General features: G+C 41.5%; 1 protein-coding gene across 6 annotated transcripts in view; it reads right to left on the bottom strand.

Annotated features, from left to right (window-relative positions):
- Positions 1-16,818, bottom strand: part of PIEZO2 (piezo type mechanosensitive ion channel component 2) — a 737,984-nt gene extending 721,166 nt beyond the window's left edge. For all 6 annotated transcript variants that reach the window (XM_077270184.1, XM_077270188.1, XM_077270185.1 and 3 more), the window contains exon 1: positions 16,392-16,818. In XM_077270184.1, the coding sequence (XP_077126299.1) occupies positions 16,392-16,455 (64 nt within the window). In that variant the 5' untranslated portion in view covers positions 16,456-16,818. The remainder of the gene's footprint in view (positions 1-16,391) is intronic.
- Positions 16,819-18,274: the final 1,456 nt, after the last annotated feature.

The following is an 18,274-nucleotide window of genomic DNA, read 5'->3' as shown; positions in this document are numbered from 1 at the left end:
ACTCAAAATGACCTTCGGGCGTATTGAATGCGGTTTTCCATTCATCGCCTTGCTTAATGCGCACAAGGTTGTACGCACCACGAAGGTCTATCTTGGTGAACCACTTGGCACCTTTAATCCGGGCAAACAAGTCTGACAACAGCGGCAAAGGATACTGAAATTTGACAGTGATCTTGTTTAAAAGCCGATAGTCAATACAAGGCCTCAAAGATCCGTCCTTTTTGGCCACAAAAAAGAATCCCGCACCAAGAGGGGAAGAAGAAGGACGGATATGCCCCTTCTCAAGAGACTCCTTGATATATGAACGCATCGCGGTATGTTCAGGTACCGACAAATTAAACAGTCTCCCCTTAGGAAACTTACTGCCAGGAATCAAATCTATTGCACAGTCACATTCCCTATGAGGAGGCAGTGCACTGGACTTAGACTCGCTGAAGACATCCTGATAATCAGACAAATACGCCGGAACTTCCGAAGGCGTAGAAGAAGCAATAGACAAGGGCAGGGAATCTCCATGAATTCCATGGCAGCCCCAACTTGACACCGACATTGCCTTCCAGTCCAAGACTGGATTATGGGTCTGTAACCATGGCAAACCCAAAACAACCAAATCATGCATCTTATGCAGAACAAGAAAACGTATCACCTCCCGATGTTCGGGAGTCATGCACATGGTAACCTGTGTCCAAAACTGCGGTTTATTTTTTGCCAAAGGCGTAGCTTCAATACCCCTAAGAGGGATAGGATTTTCTAATGGCTCCAGAACAAAACCGCAGCGCTTGGCAAATGACAGATCCATCAGACTCAGGGCAGCACCTGAGTCTACAAACGCCATGACAGGATACGATGACAGTGAGCAAATCAAAGTTACAGATAGAATAAATTTAGGTTGCAAATTACCAATGGCGACAGGACTAACAACCCTAGTAAGACGTTTAGAGCATGCTGAGATAACATGTGTAGAATCACCACAGTAGTAACACAAGCCATTCTGGCGTCTATGAATTTTCCGCTCATTTCTAGTCAGGATTCTATCACATTGCATTAAATCAGGTGCCTGTTCAGACAACACCATGAGGGAATTTGCGGTTTTGCGCTCCCGCAACCGCCGGTCGATTTGAATTGCCAGGGCCATGGAATCATTCAGACCTGTGGGAATGGGAAAACCCACCATCACATTCTTAATGGCTTCAGAAAGGCCATTTCTGAAATTTGCAGCCAATGCACACTCGTTCCACTGGGTCAGCACGGACCATTTCCGAAATTTTTGGCAATACACTTCAGCCTCGTCCTGGCCCTGAGACATAGCCAGCAAGGCTTTTTCTGCCTGAATCTCAAGATTGGGTTCCTCATAAAGCAAACCGAGCGCCAGAAAAAACGCATCAATATCAGCCAATGCCGGATCTCCTGGCGCCAGCGAGAAGGCCCAATCCTGAGGGTCGCCCCGTAAAAAAGAAATAACAATTTTCACTTGCTGAGCGGAGTCTCCAGATGAACAGGGTCTCAGGGACAAAAACAATTTACAATTATTCCTGAAATTTCTAAATTTAAATCGGTCTCCGGAAAACAGTTCAGGAATCGGTATCTTAGGTTCTGACATAGGATTTCTGATAACATAATCTTGTATGCCCTGCACACGAGCAGTAAGCTGGTCCACACCTGTAATCAAGGTCTGGACATTCATGTCTGCAGCAAACACAAGCCACTCAGAGGTAAAGGGGAAAAGAAAAAAAAAAAATGAGAAAGAGAAAAAAAAAACTCAGAATTTTCTTTTTATAATCCCGCTTCTGCAATGCATTTAACATTTAATACTGGCCTGGCAAACTGTTATGACCCCAATGGCGAGGGTCTCAGAGGAACAAGTAAGTCTGCGAAGTACAAAAATCCAGCTCATAGGGCAGTGGTAACTGGGTTGACCATATATCTACTCCTAACGCCAACACTAGAAGTAGCCGGGGAACATGCCTACGTTGGTCGCTAGATGTCTCGCGCCAGCTGGAGGACTAACTACCCCTAGAAGAGGAAAACAAAGACCTCTCTTGCCTCCAGAGAATAGACCCCAAAAGTTGGATACAAGCCCCCCACAAATAATAACGGTGAGGTAAGAGGAAATGACAAACACAGAGATGAACTAGGTTTAGCAAAGAGAGGCCAACTTACTAATAGCAGAATGTAGTAAGATAACTTATATGGTCAACAAAAACCCTATCAAAAATCCACACTGGAAATTCAAGAACCCCCGAACCGTCTAACGGCCCGGGGGGAGAACTCCAGCCTCCCTAGAGCTTCCAGCAAGGGTAGGATACAGATTATGTACAAGCTGGACAAAAATGCAAACAAAAACAAATAGCAAAAAGCAAGAAAGCAGACTTAGCTTAATCTAGCAGGAACCAGGATCAGTAGACAAGAGCACAACAGATTAGCTCTGATTACAACGTTGCCAGGCATTGAACTGAAGGTCCAGGGAGCTTATATAGCAACACCCCTGACCTAACGACCCAGGTGAGCATACAAGGGATGGCAGACATTCCCAGAGTCAAATCACTAGTAACCACTAGAGGGAGCCAAAAAGGTAAATTCACAACAGTTAGGGCTAGGGTTAGGGCTAGGGTTAGGGCTAGAATTAGTGTTAGAATTAGGGTATGTGCACACGGTGCGGATTTGGCTGGGGATCCGCAGCGGATTGGCTGCTGCGGATTAGTAGCAGTTTTCCATCAGGTTTACAGTACCATGTAAACCTATGGCAAACCAAATCCGCTGTGCCCATGGTGCGAAAAATACCGCGCGAAAACGTTGTGCTGTATTTTCCGCAGCATGTCAATTCTTTGTGCGGATTCTGCAGCGTTTTACAGCTGTTCCTCAATAGGAATTCGCAGTTGAAATCCGCACAAAAAACACTGGAAATCCGCGGTAAATCCGCAGGTAAAACGCAGTGCCTTTTTCCTGCGGATTTTTCAAAAATGGTGCGGAAAAATCTCACACGAATCCGCAACATGGGCACATAGCCTTAGGGTTAGGGTTGGAATTAGAGTTAGGGTTGGAATTAGGGCTAGGGTTGGAAATAGGGTTAAGATTAGGCTGTGGTTAGGGTTATGGTTAGGGGTGTGCTGGGGTTAAGGTTGGGGTTAGGGTTGGGTTTAGGGGTGTGTTGGGGTTGGGGTTCGGGTTGTGGTTAGGGGTGTGTTGGGGTTAGGGTTGTGATTAGGGTTATGGCTAGAGTTGGGGGTTAGGGTTAGGGATGTGTTGGGGTTAGTGTTGGCATTAGAATTGAGGGGTTTCCACTGTTAAGGCACATCAGGGGTCTCCAAACGCAACATGACGCCACCATTGATTCCAGTCAATCTTGTATTCAAAAAGTCAAATGGTGCTCCCTCCCTTCCGAGCACCGACGTGCGCCCAAAATAGTGGTTTACCCCCACATATGTGGTGTCAGCGTACTCAGGACAAACTGGGCAACAACTATTGGGGTCAAATTTCTCCTGTTACCCTTGTGAAAATAAAAAATTGCTTGCTAAAACATCATTTTTGAGGAAAGAAAAATGATTTTTTATTTTCACGGCTATGCGTTGTAAACTTCTGTGAAGCACTTGGGGGTTCAAAGTGCTCACCACACATCTAGATAAGTTCCTTGAGGGGTCTAGTTTCCAAAATGGGGTCAATTGTGGGAGGTTTCTACTGTTTAGGCACATCAGGGGCTCTGCAAACGCAACATGACGCCCCCAGACCATTACATCAAAGTCTGCATTTCAAAAGTCACTACTTCCCTTCCGAGCCCTGATGTGTGCTCAAACAGTGGTTTACCCCCACATATGGGGTATCAGTGCACTCAGGACAAACTGCGCAACAACTTTTGGGGTCCAATTTCTGCTGTTACTTTTGTCAAGATAAAAAAATTACGGGCTAAAAAATAATTTTTGAGGAAAGAAAAATTATTTTTTATTTTCACGGCTCTGCGTTATAAACTTCTGTGAAGCACTTGGGGGTTTAAAGTGGTCACCGCACATCTAGATTAGTTCCATGGGAGGTCTAGTTTCCAAAATGGGGTCACAAGTGGGGGAGCTCCAATGTTTAGGCACACAGGGGCTCTCCAAACGCGACATGGTGTCCACTAACGATTGGAGCTAATTTTTCATTCAAAAAGTCAAATGGCACTCCTTCCCTTCCGAGCCCTGCTGTGTGCCCAAACAGTGGTTTACCCCCACATGTGAGCTATCAGTGTACTCAGGAGAAATTGCCCAATAAATGTTAGGATCCATTTTATCCTGTTGCCCATGTGGAAATGAACAAATTGAGGCTAAAAGAAATTTTTTGTGAAAAAAAAAGTACTTTTTCATTTTTACAGATCAATTTGTGAAGCACCTTGGGGTTCAAAGTGCTCACTATGCATCTAGATAAGTTCCTTGGGGGGTCTAGTTTCCAAAATGGGGTCACATGTGGAGGAGCTCCAATGCTTAGGCACACAGGGGCTCTCCAAACGCGACATGGTGTCCGCTAACGATTGGAGCTAATTTTTCATTCAAAAGTCAAATGGTGCTCCTTCCCTTCCGAGCCCTGCCGTGTGCAGAAACAGTGGTTTGTAACCACATATGAGGTATCCGTGTACTCAGGAGAAATTGCCCAACACATTTTAGGATCCATTTCATCCTGTTGCCCATGTAAAAATGAAAAAATTGAGGCTAAAAGACATTTTTTTGTGAAAAAAAAGTACTTTTTTATTTTTAAGGATCAATTTGTGAAGAACCTGGGGGTTTAAAGTGCTCACTATGCATCTAGGTAAGCTCCTTGGGGGGTCTAGTTTCCAACATGGGGTCACTTGTGGGGGAGCTCCAATGTTTAGGCACACAGGGGCTCTCCAAACGCGACATGGTGTCTGCTAAAGATTGGAGCCAATTTTTCATTGAAAGTCAAATGGCGCTCCTTCCCTTCCGAGCCCTGTCGTGTGCCCAAACAGTGGTTCCCCCCCACATATGGGGTATCAGCGTACTCAGGACAAATTGTACAATAACTTTTGGGGTCCAGTTTCTCTTTTTACCCTTGGGAAAATAAAAAAATTGTTGCTAAAACATCATTTTTGTGACTAGAAAGTTAAATGTTCATTTTTTCCTTCCATGTTGCTTCTACTGCTGTGAAGCACCTGAAGGGTTAATAAACTACTTGAATGTGGTTTTGAGTACCTTGAGGGGTGCAGTTTTTAGAATGGTGTCACTTTTGGGTATTTTCAGCCATATAGACCCCTCAAACTGAGTTCAAATGTGAGGTGGTCCTTAAAAAAAATGGTTTTGTAAATTTCGTTGTAAAAGTGAGAAATCGCTGGTCAAATTTTAACCCTTATAACTTCCTAGCAAAAAAAAAAATTTTGTTTCCAAAATTGTGCTGATGTAAAGTAGACATGTGGGTAATGTTATTTATTAACTATTTTGTGTCACATAACTCTCTCGTTTAACAGAATAAAAATTCAAAATTTGAAAATTGCGAAATTTTCAAAATTTTAGCCAAATTTCCATTTTTTTCACAAATAAACGCAAAAATTATCGACCTAAATTTACCACTAACGTGAAGCCCAATATGTCACGAAAAAACAATCTCAGAACCGCTAGGATCCGTTCCTGAGTTATTACCTCATAAAGGGACACTGGTCAGAATTTAAAAAACGGCCAGGTCATTAAGGTCAAAATAGGCTGGGTCATGAAGGGGTTAAAGTTTTAGTTGTCTATATTCATTAGATGAAAATCGACCAAATCCAACAGCAATCTAAACATAATAGGGGTGTCCCCACTCTTACCCAAAGGCAGATGTAGAGGTAAAGGGATCAGGCATGTTGAATTTCATTGTGACCAATCCCCAGCAGAATACAAATAAATCTAAAGCCCTCATAGTAAAAGTCATGAAGAGCCCCCAAAAATAAAAAAAAATCCACAAAGTGATTATAATTAAGATTACTGATAAGTATATTTGTTGGGCGCCTACATTTATACACCACAGCATGCACAGTTTATACAAAAAAAGCCACAATCACCAAACATTCTCTGCAAACCTTTCTTCTATCTTTGGCAGTCCACAAAACAATGAATGGAGAAGTGAATACTTAACCTATGCTCAATTCAGAGGGGCACTATAGAGCCCCGTTCTCGGGATCACTAAGGGCCCCACCAGTCTGACCCAAGTGATCAAGAAGTTATCCCCTAACCTATGGCTAGAGAATAACTTCCAAACTTAGTACATACTCTGTAAATTGGTAACTATGGAGGAAAGAGAAATTTGTTTACTAAAATATGAATAAATAATTTTCTTTTTTCACTATATTTTGTGTTATTTCAACCGTATTGACTGTTTGCCTTTCTGAATTTGTCTCAGCAGTATGAACCAATATGTTACCGTATGTTTATTTTTGCTAAAATATTTTTTTTAAAGCACCACTCCAGCATTTTTGTTAATGTGTCCACTGGTGTGGTGCTTCTAATCTAAGGTCCCTGACCATACTCTTTATACCCACCTGCTGCTGTCTTCACCTTTCATCACTACAGTTCCTGTCGGTCTCTGCCAGTTTGTGACCTACTGGATCGTTACAGTGTTTCATGGAGCAAGCCAGAGGTTACAACTCAATACAAGTGTATGAGAGTCTCATTCTGGCTCTCATAGACTTGCATCGAGAACTTGTGATGTAACTTCTGACTTCCGGACAGAAGTTGGGGTCATAAGATGGCGCTGTGAAATTGAAGCAGCGCCAAATGAAGATGACACTGGATGGTGAATATAAAACCAGGAAAAGAGACCTTTCATTAAATTTATGGCCGATATAAGTTATGACCATCACCTTTCAGGGCTGATATACAGCATTCTATAATGCTGTACATAAGCCCCCAATCAGACCTGGAAGTAAAGAAAATAACTTTTATTATACTCACCTGCGGGGCGGTCCGGTCCAAGAGGTGTCGCTCTTCTTGGTCCGGTGCCTCCCATCTTCATATGATGCCATCCTCCTTCTTGCTTCATGCGGATAATGCGTCCCTGCGTCATCTTCGACAACGCGTTCCTGTGCAGGCGTACTTCTCTGCCCTCATACCCTCTCTGACCTTTCCCGGCACCTGCGCATTGCAGTACTTTGCTCTGCCCTCAACAGAGCAGAGAAGCATGCCTGTGCAGGAGCGCGACATGAAGCAAGTAGGACGATAGCATCGCATGAAGATGGGAGACACCGGACCAAGAAGAGCATCACCCCTCGAACCGAACCACTCCGCAGGTGATTATAATAAAAGTTATTTTTCTTCTCTTACAGGTCGGGTTGGGAGCAGATATACAGCATTACAGAATGCTGTATATCAGCCCTAAATGATGATGGCCGTAACTTATATTGGGCAAAACTGATGACAGGTTCCCTTTAAAAACACCACTCCAGTGCTGAAAAAAACAACGTTGCAGTGGTAATTTAATGTCTTGCTACCTCACTGTGCACTAAAGCAAATGTATGTGCAAGGTGTGGTAAAAAAATAAGAAAAAAAGATCTATACATCAGAATCATATTTCATGTGTAAAAGGAATGATAAGCATAGTTATTTAACTTCTGATATATTATACATTTCTGTATTTCATGGCCCTAATTTTTTGGTAGACATTGGTATGTAAGAACATAACTACCCACCTTACATTGTCATTATTCGCAAAACAGATTTTATGTTCCGCTAAGTAACAAACTTTATTTTGACCACATTTTTCACCTATGTATGTTTGCTTCTCCACATCATCTTCATACGAAAGCAGAATGATTTATTATAGAGACAGATTCTTCCATACACCCAAAAGAATGTACATACATTTTAAAAAGGTTTCAAAGATATACATTACTCCTCCTCTTGACATTCCTTGATATATGAAAGGCTCACAAACATTTAAGGACAACATATGTTTTAAAGAGCACCTGCACTATTTCTGTTATGCTTCCTAGAAATTTTGGAATATATTGACAGCTGGGTGTTACTAGTTGAAAGTGAATCCAATGAGTGCTGTCAAAGCCAGACTGTGCAATGAAAAAGCCTTTTGAGGTTAAATTCCCATGATGAGTTTTTGTTGCATTTTTGACGCTGCATATTTTCGCTGTAATAAAAATACAGTGTCTTAGAGTGGAAGGGATTTATAGAAATGTCATGCACACTGTGCTTTTTTTATACAGTGAAAACTGACCTGCAATGCGTATTAGAAATTTGCGACATGTCAATCTCTCTTAAAAGGAATCTGCCACCCCCTGGAAGCCTTCAAGCTATTACTGTGGACATACGGGTAATAGAATGGCTAAAGTTGTGTTACATGTGTGCCTCATAGCTGCGGTCTAGTTGTGGAGAAATAGTTTTAATATTTTATGTTAATGATTTCATCCAGGCTCTGGGGCATGTAGTGCCTAGAAGAAATCTCTGCCTCCTGACGTCATTATAATACCACCCCCCTCCCATGCACGTCACACTACCCTGTGACATGCAGTTGCGGGCCGTAATCCCATGCCTGAGCCCTGCACTCGAACAATCATCAGTAACTTTCCGTCCTTCTATAGGCAATGTCTTCATCCAGCTTCTACGCGGGCGAGTCACCGTGCAGTAGCAGTGACTCGCCGGCGCCTCCACAGAAGCGGGATGAAGACATTGCCCACAAAAGGGCAGATAAAGTACTCCTTAAAAGCCTTATTCACTCAGTTGATTTGGCGCTCCCACAATCATTTAACATGCTACTTCCTTGGTCTTTTCTGAGCACAGAAAAATCATAAAAACCTGGATTGACGTTACACAATGTGCTGCTTACTAGTGATGAGCGAGTGTGCTCGTTACTCGAGTTTTCCGAGCATGCTCGGGTGTTCTCCGAGTATCTTGGGTGTGCTCGTATTTTATGTTTGTATCCACGCAGCTGCATGATTTGCGGCTGCTAGACAGCCTGAATACATGTGGGGATTCCCTAACAAACAGGCAACCCCTGCGTGTTCACGCTGTATAGCAGCCGCAAAACATGCAGCTGTGGGTGGGGACACAAACATAATCTACGAGCATGCCCAAGATACTTGGAGAACACCCGAGCATGCTCGGAAAACTCGAGTAACGAGCACAGTCACTCAACACTACTGCGTACCAGAGTCTAAACCCTTCTTAAATCAGTCCCTTGCCCACAGGTTAGAAGTAAAATGAATACTAGCACTAGCTTCTCTGCCTTTTTTGCTATTTTATAGAAGTAAAATGAACAAACAAAAAATATAAACCTGCACTCAGCTTTATGGAATTACTAACTGCTTCAAACAGCTCATGATATTGCTATAAAGAGGAACTAGGAATACATCCTATGGATCAATACAATTACTGCACAGACATTATGAAAGCATCTGGATAATGTGTTTCTAATCACTTGTTCATCTAAAAAACAGGTAGAAAAGATGCTTTAATTTTTTTTATATAAAATGATATATTACCTAGCTATATAACTATCACCCCTTAAATGGTTCAAAAGATTAGGCTCTGTTCAGAAATAGGAGAAGGGCAACACTTAACACATGCAAATGGCACTAGAATGACCTTATTGATTATAATGGGCTCCACCTAGTTTCCACTTTGTGTCAACCATTTTATCAGAAAACTTAGTACATACGAACTCCATGCAGTGGGGTTTGATCTGAGTATCCCGGGTATTTCACCCATTCATACAGTATATACTCGAATGTAAGCCGACCCGAGTATAAGCCAAGACCACTAATTTTGCCACAAAAAACTGGGAAAACTTACTGACTCAAGTATAAGCCTAGGGTGGGAAATGCAGCAGCTACTGGTAAATTTAAAAAATAAAAATAGATAACAATAAAAGTAAAATTGATTGTGACATCAGTAGGTTAAGTGTTTTTGAATATCCATATTGAATCAGGAGCCCCATATAATGATCCATACAGTTCATGATGGGCCCCATAAGATGCTCCATGCAAAAAATATGCCCCATATAATGCTGCATAAAAGGTTAATAATGGCCCCATAAGATGCTCCATAGAATATTATGCCCCATATAATGCTGCACAAAGGTTGATGGCCCCATAAGATGCTCCATAGATTATGCCCCATATAATGCTGCACAAAGATTGATGGCCCCATAAGATGCTCCATAGATTATACCCCATATAATGCTGCATGAAGGTTGATGGCCCCATAAGATCCTCCATAGATTATGCCCCATTTAATGCTGCACAAAGGTTGATGGCCCCATAAGATGTTCCATGGATTATGCCCCATATGCTGCTGCTGCTATGATTTAAAAAAAAAATGACATACTCACCTCTCGTCGCTCAGGCCCCCAGCACTTGCGATATCCACCTGTCTCCGTTCCACCGTCCCGCGCCGCTATGTCTTCCGGGTCTCTGCAGTAACTATTCAGGCAGAGGGCACGCACTAACCACGTCATCGCGCCCTCTGACCTGAACGTCACAGCCAGAGGATGCGGAAGACGGAGCCCGGCGGTGGAACAGGGACATGTGAATATCACATGGCTCACCCTTCCCCGTCATACTCACCCTCCTGGCACGGTCCCTGCTTCTCCGATGCGATGGTCTCTGGCGCCAGCAGCTTGTTCCTGTGTTCAGCGGTCACATGGTACCGCTCATTAAAGTAATGAATATGCGCTCCACCCCTATGGGAGTGGAGTCGCGTCCATATTCATTACTTTAATGAGCGGTACTACGTGACCGCTGAACACGGGAACAAGCTGCTGGCGTCAGAGACAATATGAGAAGCAGGGACCACACCGGGAGCAGGTGAGTATGATGCGACAGCCCCCGCTCCCCCTCTCCCACCAACCCCCTGGGACAATCACTCAAGTATAAGCCGAGAGGGGCACTTTTAGCCTAAAAAAATGGGCTGAAAATCTCGGCTTATACTTAAGTATATGTGGTAATTATTCAGGTGAAAGCCAAAAGCAGCTAGAACAATGCACAATGGGGGAGAACATTTTGAAGTACGAATGATACTTGTTCCGACCAGTGCAGCACATTTCCATGCTGGAGATAATCATTTTTAGTACTGATTAATTTTAGTACCACAATTGATTATCCTCATGAAGACAAACTCTAGTAGAGTGTTAACAAAAATCACTATATTGAGTTTTTCTGCAATGCAGTTTGATTACTCTAACAGTCTTTATACAGTGAACTCCTTCACAGTCTTATCTTGAACCTGCACCCTGACTTATGGAAAGGCGGAGATAGCACACAAGGGGGGGGGGGTTAAACTCACTACTATCAGCTGCAGGCACCAAAACTGCACATTCTCCAGACACATATTTCAAACAATGGAGCTGATGCTTCAAGGAGCTGCTAACCATTTTTTACTTGAAGGGACTCTATCTGACCAAACTGACAGTATAAGCTAAGCACATGGCCTTGGCCTTGTGGAGGAAATAGCCACTGTGAATACAGTACCCTTAGTGAACTTAGAATCGCTGCCTCTGTTCTGTAAGAACAGACATTTAATCGCATATGCTATTTAGACTGCTCAGTGCACCCTTCACATGGCCAAGAGGCTCAGTGCTTAATTCCACCCACTGGTTTTGAATACACTGCCTCCCTCACTTGTGCTTGGTGAAAGCACAGTCTACTGAGATCAGACAAGTCAGAGCTGTCAATCATAAGCAAGGAGGTGGGGTCAGGCAAAAACAGTGGGCTGAATAGTGCTTAGAGCTGTTTAGCCATGCCAAGTGCAAATAAACTTTTAATCAAACCAAATGCTCAATGGCAATGTTTCGCTTCACAGTGAGGATAGATAGATAGATAGATAGATAGATAGGCTTTTCAATTATTTATTCATTTCTGCCTCATTTTAACCTGTAATGGTCGATGACACAAAATGCTTAGTCCAGTTTACAAGAGCCTGTCAGTCCAAATTGGACAATATAAACCAGGAACAAAAAAATATAATGTATATTCTGGAATTATTTAATTACTTACATATGTACATGCAGAAGACAACATCATATTGCAAATACCCAATACGGTTTTGTGTACAAAGCCCAACTCAACCTAAACCTTCAGTATAATATCTCCTTCAAAGTAGCAACCAAAGGGGCCCAGGGTCCATGTTTCAGATTCCTAAACCCTTGGCACAGTGGCATTACCGTCGGTCATGCATTCATTTTCAGGTTATGAATGGAGATTGGTAAAATAATAATGAGACTGCCGTAATGTGAACTCAGAAAATTGCTTTATGCTGAATCAAACACTTAAGACATATGAATATGTCTTGTTTTGGCTAATAGCAACAAAGTATATAACATTTTAATGAGAATCAACATTAAACCTTTAGAAGGACATATATTAATCAATACTACTACTGGGTTAATTGTGGAAACCTGCAAATCCAGATTATGTTAAATGTTATGGGAGAAAAGGTATTTTAAAGTAACATTGCCTCTATGGAGATGTTACAGCAATAAGCTACATCTCAGGAACCAGCACCAGTAGGTCTGTTTTTTGAATGCTACAAAATTTGCGGTGGATTACCGTAAATGGCTAATAATCCCAGAAAAAGGATAAAGTCTTCCAACGAAATACTATGCTTGCTGAGCATAAGCTGAGCAGTAGTTCTTAGATTTATTCTGAAATCTGCATAAATCAATCAAGACATATTTTATCTAATATTAATGATGTCGCCCCCTCAACAATTACTATGTAAAAAAAGATAAACCAAGCAAATAAAAGCATAGAACTACTATTAACTTAAATTCATTACAATCTGCCTGAAAACGTAGTAATCAGGCAAACCAAAACCTTCCTGACCACACACAGCCTGGAGGTAAATTACACATGTTCATCACAGAAACAAATAGAAGAATAGCACAGCAAGTACCAAAACTTCTACACTGTATCAATAATTCAAGACTATATTGTATCTAACACATCCAGTAGCGTGAAATGTGCAGAAAAATGGAGGATGAAGTTTATAGACACGATAAAGGGGGTTGGCATTAATTGAGAAGTAGCATAACAAAAAGGATACAAATAATTACCTATTTTTTTATATGACCAACAAAACAAAGCTGTAATGGTAATCTAAGTGAATGAATGAGTGCATGGTTCAGAAGGGGGTGGACTGCTTTTTGCATTATTGTACAATTCTTTGCCCTAACTTTGAAGTTAGAAAGCATTTTAAGAAGAGAATATGAGGGTGTATTCACATGCAGCAGATTTTTTGTAGAAATTTCAGACTCATCCTTTCATCTGAACCCAAGCTACAGAAATAAACCCTTTCACATGTATGGAATCGATTTTTTAGGACTTTTTAAAAGGAATTTTTGCAATAAATCTGTTGAATGTGAACACGCTAGTAGTCATGTACCTTACAGAGGTCTTTTTTGATCCCCACTGGCAAGGCCTGAACAAAGTGGTATATAACCTTGATGATATGAAATGGAGGTAACTCACTAAGGAGCGATAACAAACAGTTCACCATTCACACTCCCAATTAACAAGCTAAAAGATAATCTATTACTGGCATTGACATTATTTAAAAAACATAATTTATTAACCTAGAATCATAAGTAATTGGCCATTCCTTTTAAACAGGAAACATCTTATTCCCAGAATGTGAGAATACGGAGTAAAAATTCATTCAGTATAACTTAGGAAACGACTGAGCAAATCATTATTTGGAGTGATGTTCCACTATAAAACAAGAAAAGCAATTACACAAGCGTCCGCTGAATATTCCATAGCTTTCCATTGTGTAGCTGAGTACAGAAACATTACTGGGGGAACATCATCCAACAATTGAGTGTTTCTGAAATATTAATGTTCCTGAGAATAACTGCTAATCGCTTGTCTGGATCCATTTATTCACTTTTTACTGTCTGTAAAATGTGGTAAAAGTTTTTACATTGTCTATAATGGTTCTATAGCAGACTATTGCAAGTCTGCAACATTACAGAAACGTTCATATTACCCCGAAACAATGATAGTGGTAGAAAATGTCACCTTCCAATAATGCGTGAAAGGGTTTTGGTCGTCATTTAACGTACCCGCGAAACATTGTGCAATTACACAAAGAGAATCTTGGAAAATTCTTTTAACAGTCAGTTCTTATACACCTTTGTATATGTATATATATATATATATATATATATATATATATATATATATATATATATATATATATATATAGGTTTGTCACATTTGCACATTTCAACATGAAAAAAATCTGTATAATACTTTATTACCAGATTTATATAAACAACATAGGGTAGCTGTAAGTCATGTTTCTCTTCTGCAATTACATTAGGTGCTCATAGTGGTCACCATAAACATCCAGAAGGTTCTGATTTCGGTGACCTACTGCGTGCAGAACTTTAATTACAATGTCCACAAGGATTGATCTGCGTGACACTTCAATTTGTTTCTGTAGTGCAGTCACTGTAGCCGGTTTTCTAGGGTATACAACATCCTTTAGGGTTTCCCGTAGGTAGAAGTCGAAAGGTGTTAAGTCAGGGGAACGATGTGGGAATTCGTCATTGTCGTACTTCACAGACATTCTCAAATTTCCAATACCACTTCTAAATGGACTTGCGTTGCTCGAATATCAAGCATGCCTCCGCCATTTTATTTACCTCTCCTGATGGCCACATGAGGAATTTAGCAACAATGCAAACACATACATCTTTAGAGACTGAATAATTCTACAGATTACCGCCATATTCCAAATCATATTTTTAAAAAGGGCATAAATAACCACTATGGAAGCGGGCAACCCTGTGTAGATATATATATATATATATATACACATACACAGGGTTGCCCAAGGATGTATATATATATACCCTAAAAGGTGTACCAGAGCTGAAAATATGTTTCTGGATTGAATGAATGACTAGGATTTACCTCAGCCAAAATACAAGTATGGTTCAAACCTCAATGAAGATGTATAATATTCTCAACTAATATATGCCATACACAAGGCCAAGTTGGTTGAGAATGATGAGGCAGCAGCTGCAAATATTATACTGTGTGAGGAGAGACAGCCTGGAGCGATATCTGCCTTGTCCAACATGAAGTAATTTATCACCAGCAGTGAATGGAAGCGATGATTTGGGGTAGATAAATACTAAGGAAACAGTAAACTGGATTTTCCCTGTGTAATATTGTATTGTAACCTCTATTGCCTGACCTTACTGACAGCTACCAGGTAAGAAAATGTCACCATACTAACTGCTAAGTAACTACATTTACCTCACAAGGATGAGGGGAGCCATATACAATACAGAGCACAGCCACTCGTCAAAAGTGTTATACATACACATAATGTGAGGTAAATGTATGAGTGAAAAAAGGTGTACATACGTTACATGCATCTGATGACAGATAGATAGATAGATAGATAGATAGATAGATAGATAGATAGATAGATAGATAGATATGGGATAGATAGATAGATAGATAGATAGATAGATAGATATGGGATAGATAGATAGATAGATAGATAGATAGATAGATAGATAGATAGATAGATAAGTCCAAAGATTGGAGGCAGCACACCATTCAAGTGAAAAACCTTCTTATTTAATAGCCCAACATGGCGACGTTTCGGTTCCTTAGTGAGAACCTTTCTCAAGGCTTGAGAAAGGCAGAGAAATCTGCCGAAACATTGCTGCTAATGGATCTATAAAGCCACGGTTTTTCATTTTTATTTTTGGAGTGCTGCCTGTTTTTTTCTGATTTTCTTCTTTGGAGGTTTGGACATCACCTTTACAGGTTTTATTGCACCCGTTTTTTTTGGTAGTGCTGCCAAATTTTCTTTAATTAGCTAGATAATAGATACATGATAGATAGATATGGGGGAGAGAGATGGGATAGATAGATATGGGATAGATAGATAGATAGATAGATAGATAGATAGATATGGGATAGATAGATAGATAGATAGATAGATAGATAGATAGATAGATAGATATGGGATAGATAGATAGATAGATATGGGATAGATAGATAGATAGATATGGGATAGATAGATAGATAGATATGGGATAGATAGATAGATAGATAGATAGATAGATATGGGATAGATAGATAGATAGATAGATAGATAGATAGATAGATAGATAGATGTATATTACTCTCATCTGATCAGCACAGCATGTCTATCAGAGTGAGGACTATGTGGGACCTCTCTATCTTGTCGCACATTTTCGACACTTTGGATTGTTTTATGGAAGTTCCTAAACTGACCGAAAAGTCTTGAAAAGTTTTTTTTAAGTCTCAAATTGCTCCTATGCACGCGTAAAGACGGACTAGGACCTGTCCCCCACAGACCGATGCACGAGCGTCTGTCACGACTCTCGGCACACAGGACGCAGACTGTCGGTACATTTGTGCTGACACTGATGCACAGGAGACTCACCCACAAGCAGGCAGAGCGGCAGCAGCAGCCTGAAGATGAGCCCACACACCGTCTCTGATGCCATCGCTTTCTGGGACCTTCAGAACTGAGCACGATGAAAAGCACGCAAGACGCGCAAGTAGGAGGCAGCTAGTAAGTTCCGTCAGTCCAGCCAAGGCACAGGGGCATTCAGCAGCGGGTCAGAGAGGAGCATGTCCCCCCGCACTCGTCCACCACACTGTGCTCAGCGCCGCTCCAGCATCCTGCAGTCAGGGCGAGCTGTGGAAGAAGTAACGAGACTGCACTTGGTGGCAGCAGCCTCCCACCCGCGGCCACATGCAGCATGGGGACAGGCGCCTGGCAGTGAGGAGCTCGGTGTGCAGGGTTCAGCAGTGTGCACCGTGCCTCTCTTCTCTCTGCTGTCCTGACCCTTTCCTCCCAGGCAGTCAGGGTCTACAGTCCCCACCTCCAAACTTTAACTCTCCACAGCCCGAGCAGCCCAGAGACTCCCAGTCCTCAGAAACTTTCTACATTATAAACTGGGCAAACATAACATAAAACAGGAGATTGTATCCAGTATAAGGTGGAATAGCACAAATTGGGGTGTTTTACTACAGATAATACCGCTTGGTTACTAATCTATTGGGTCTTTATTTTTTTCCTATTATTAACATGCTCGTTTTAGCTTCTCTCATTTTCATATGACAGGGTTTTGCCTCTATTTTCTCAGCAGAAATACAGTAGGTGCATAACGCACCCAGCTCTGCTATATACATGTATATTACAGAAGTATTATGCGGTGCCAGGCACAGAATATATCCCTTTACTTGAGTCGCCGTCCCCCAGCTATTCCTACTTAGTCTGGTTACATGGTTTTAGCTTAGGGGTGAAAAAACAGGCGCGAAAAATTCCCACACAAACCCTAGGAGAACCTAAAAATGCCATATATACTGGTTCTATAGCAGGTTACTCACCAACAACAAGGCAGAGCGGGAGAAGTAATCGGAAGATGAGTCCACACACCACTTGTGATGCCATCACTTCGAGGACTTCTTTTAAAACTATTTGCAAGATTAAATGAAAGCAAAAAGCGCTGTGCGGCTGCTATTAAATTCCCATAACCTCTATGTCCACCCAAGGGCACAGCTAATGCCTTTAAGCATCGCTTTGGAGCTGGCTAGAAGCAGTGTCCTTGCATCTCCAGGACATTAAATCCCAGGAAGAGTAAGGTGGTTACGTCCCTTTAGCCTCTCTTGCCTAGACCAGGTTTTCTTGCTTTGCTCAGTGAAAGGAGTAATCATGTTTTCCCATGATAAAACAAAATAATATATGTAGTTCTAAAATTCTATATCAATTCGTATTTGTGTCCGTGGAATATTTACTCTTCTTCTATTCCAGAAACACTAAGGGTCCCAGGTCACAGATGTTTCAGACAATTTCCATCTTTTATCCCCAAGAGGACCCGCAGCTATGTGGCAAAATGGTAAGGTAATTCATCCTAGAAGCTGTTGTGCATCATTGTGGTCCAGAAGCTGGTGGCTGCTCTCATTGCTCCATGGGATGCTGCTTTGTCACTGTACACAGCAACGGTGCTGGGTTTTTGGATTAGCCAGAGCCACTCCTCAACACACCGCACTGGTGAAGCTATACAGGCTCCTCTGTGTCACACACCACCACCTTAATGAAACTTTGCTGATCCTGCCTTATACAATCACATTCAACAGCCAATGGATATTTTACATCCAGAAAAGCTGCCCAATCAGATAAAAAAGAGGGTGGAGGTTTGGCGTCCTCCTTAAAGTCGGCAGTAGAGAGGGATACACATCAGACAGTGGTGCAAACATTTATCAAAGTCCAACTTTATGCATAATAACAATAATAATAATTATTATTATTATTTATTT

Source organism: Ranitomeya variabilis, chromosome 6, assembly GCF_051348905.1.
Source record: "Ranitomeya variabilis isolate aRanVar5 chromosome 6, aRanVar5.hap1, whole genome shotgun sequence".
NCBI classification, from domain to species: domain Eukaryota; kingdom Metazoa; phylum Chordata; class Amphibia; order Anura; family Dendrobatidae; genus Ranitomeya; species Ranitomeya variabilis.
This window is presented reverse-complemented; position numbering and strand designations above follow the sequence as displayed.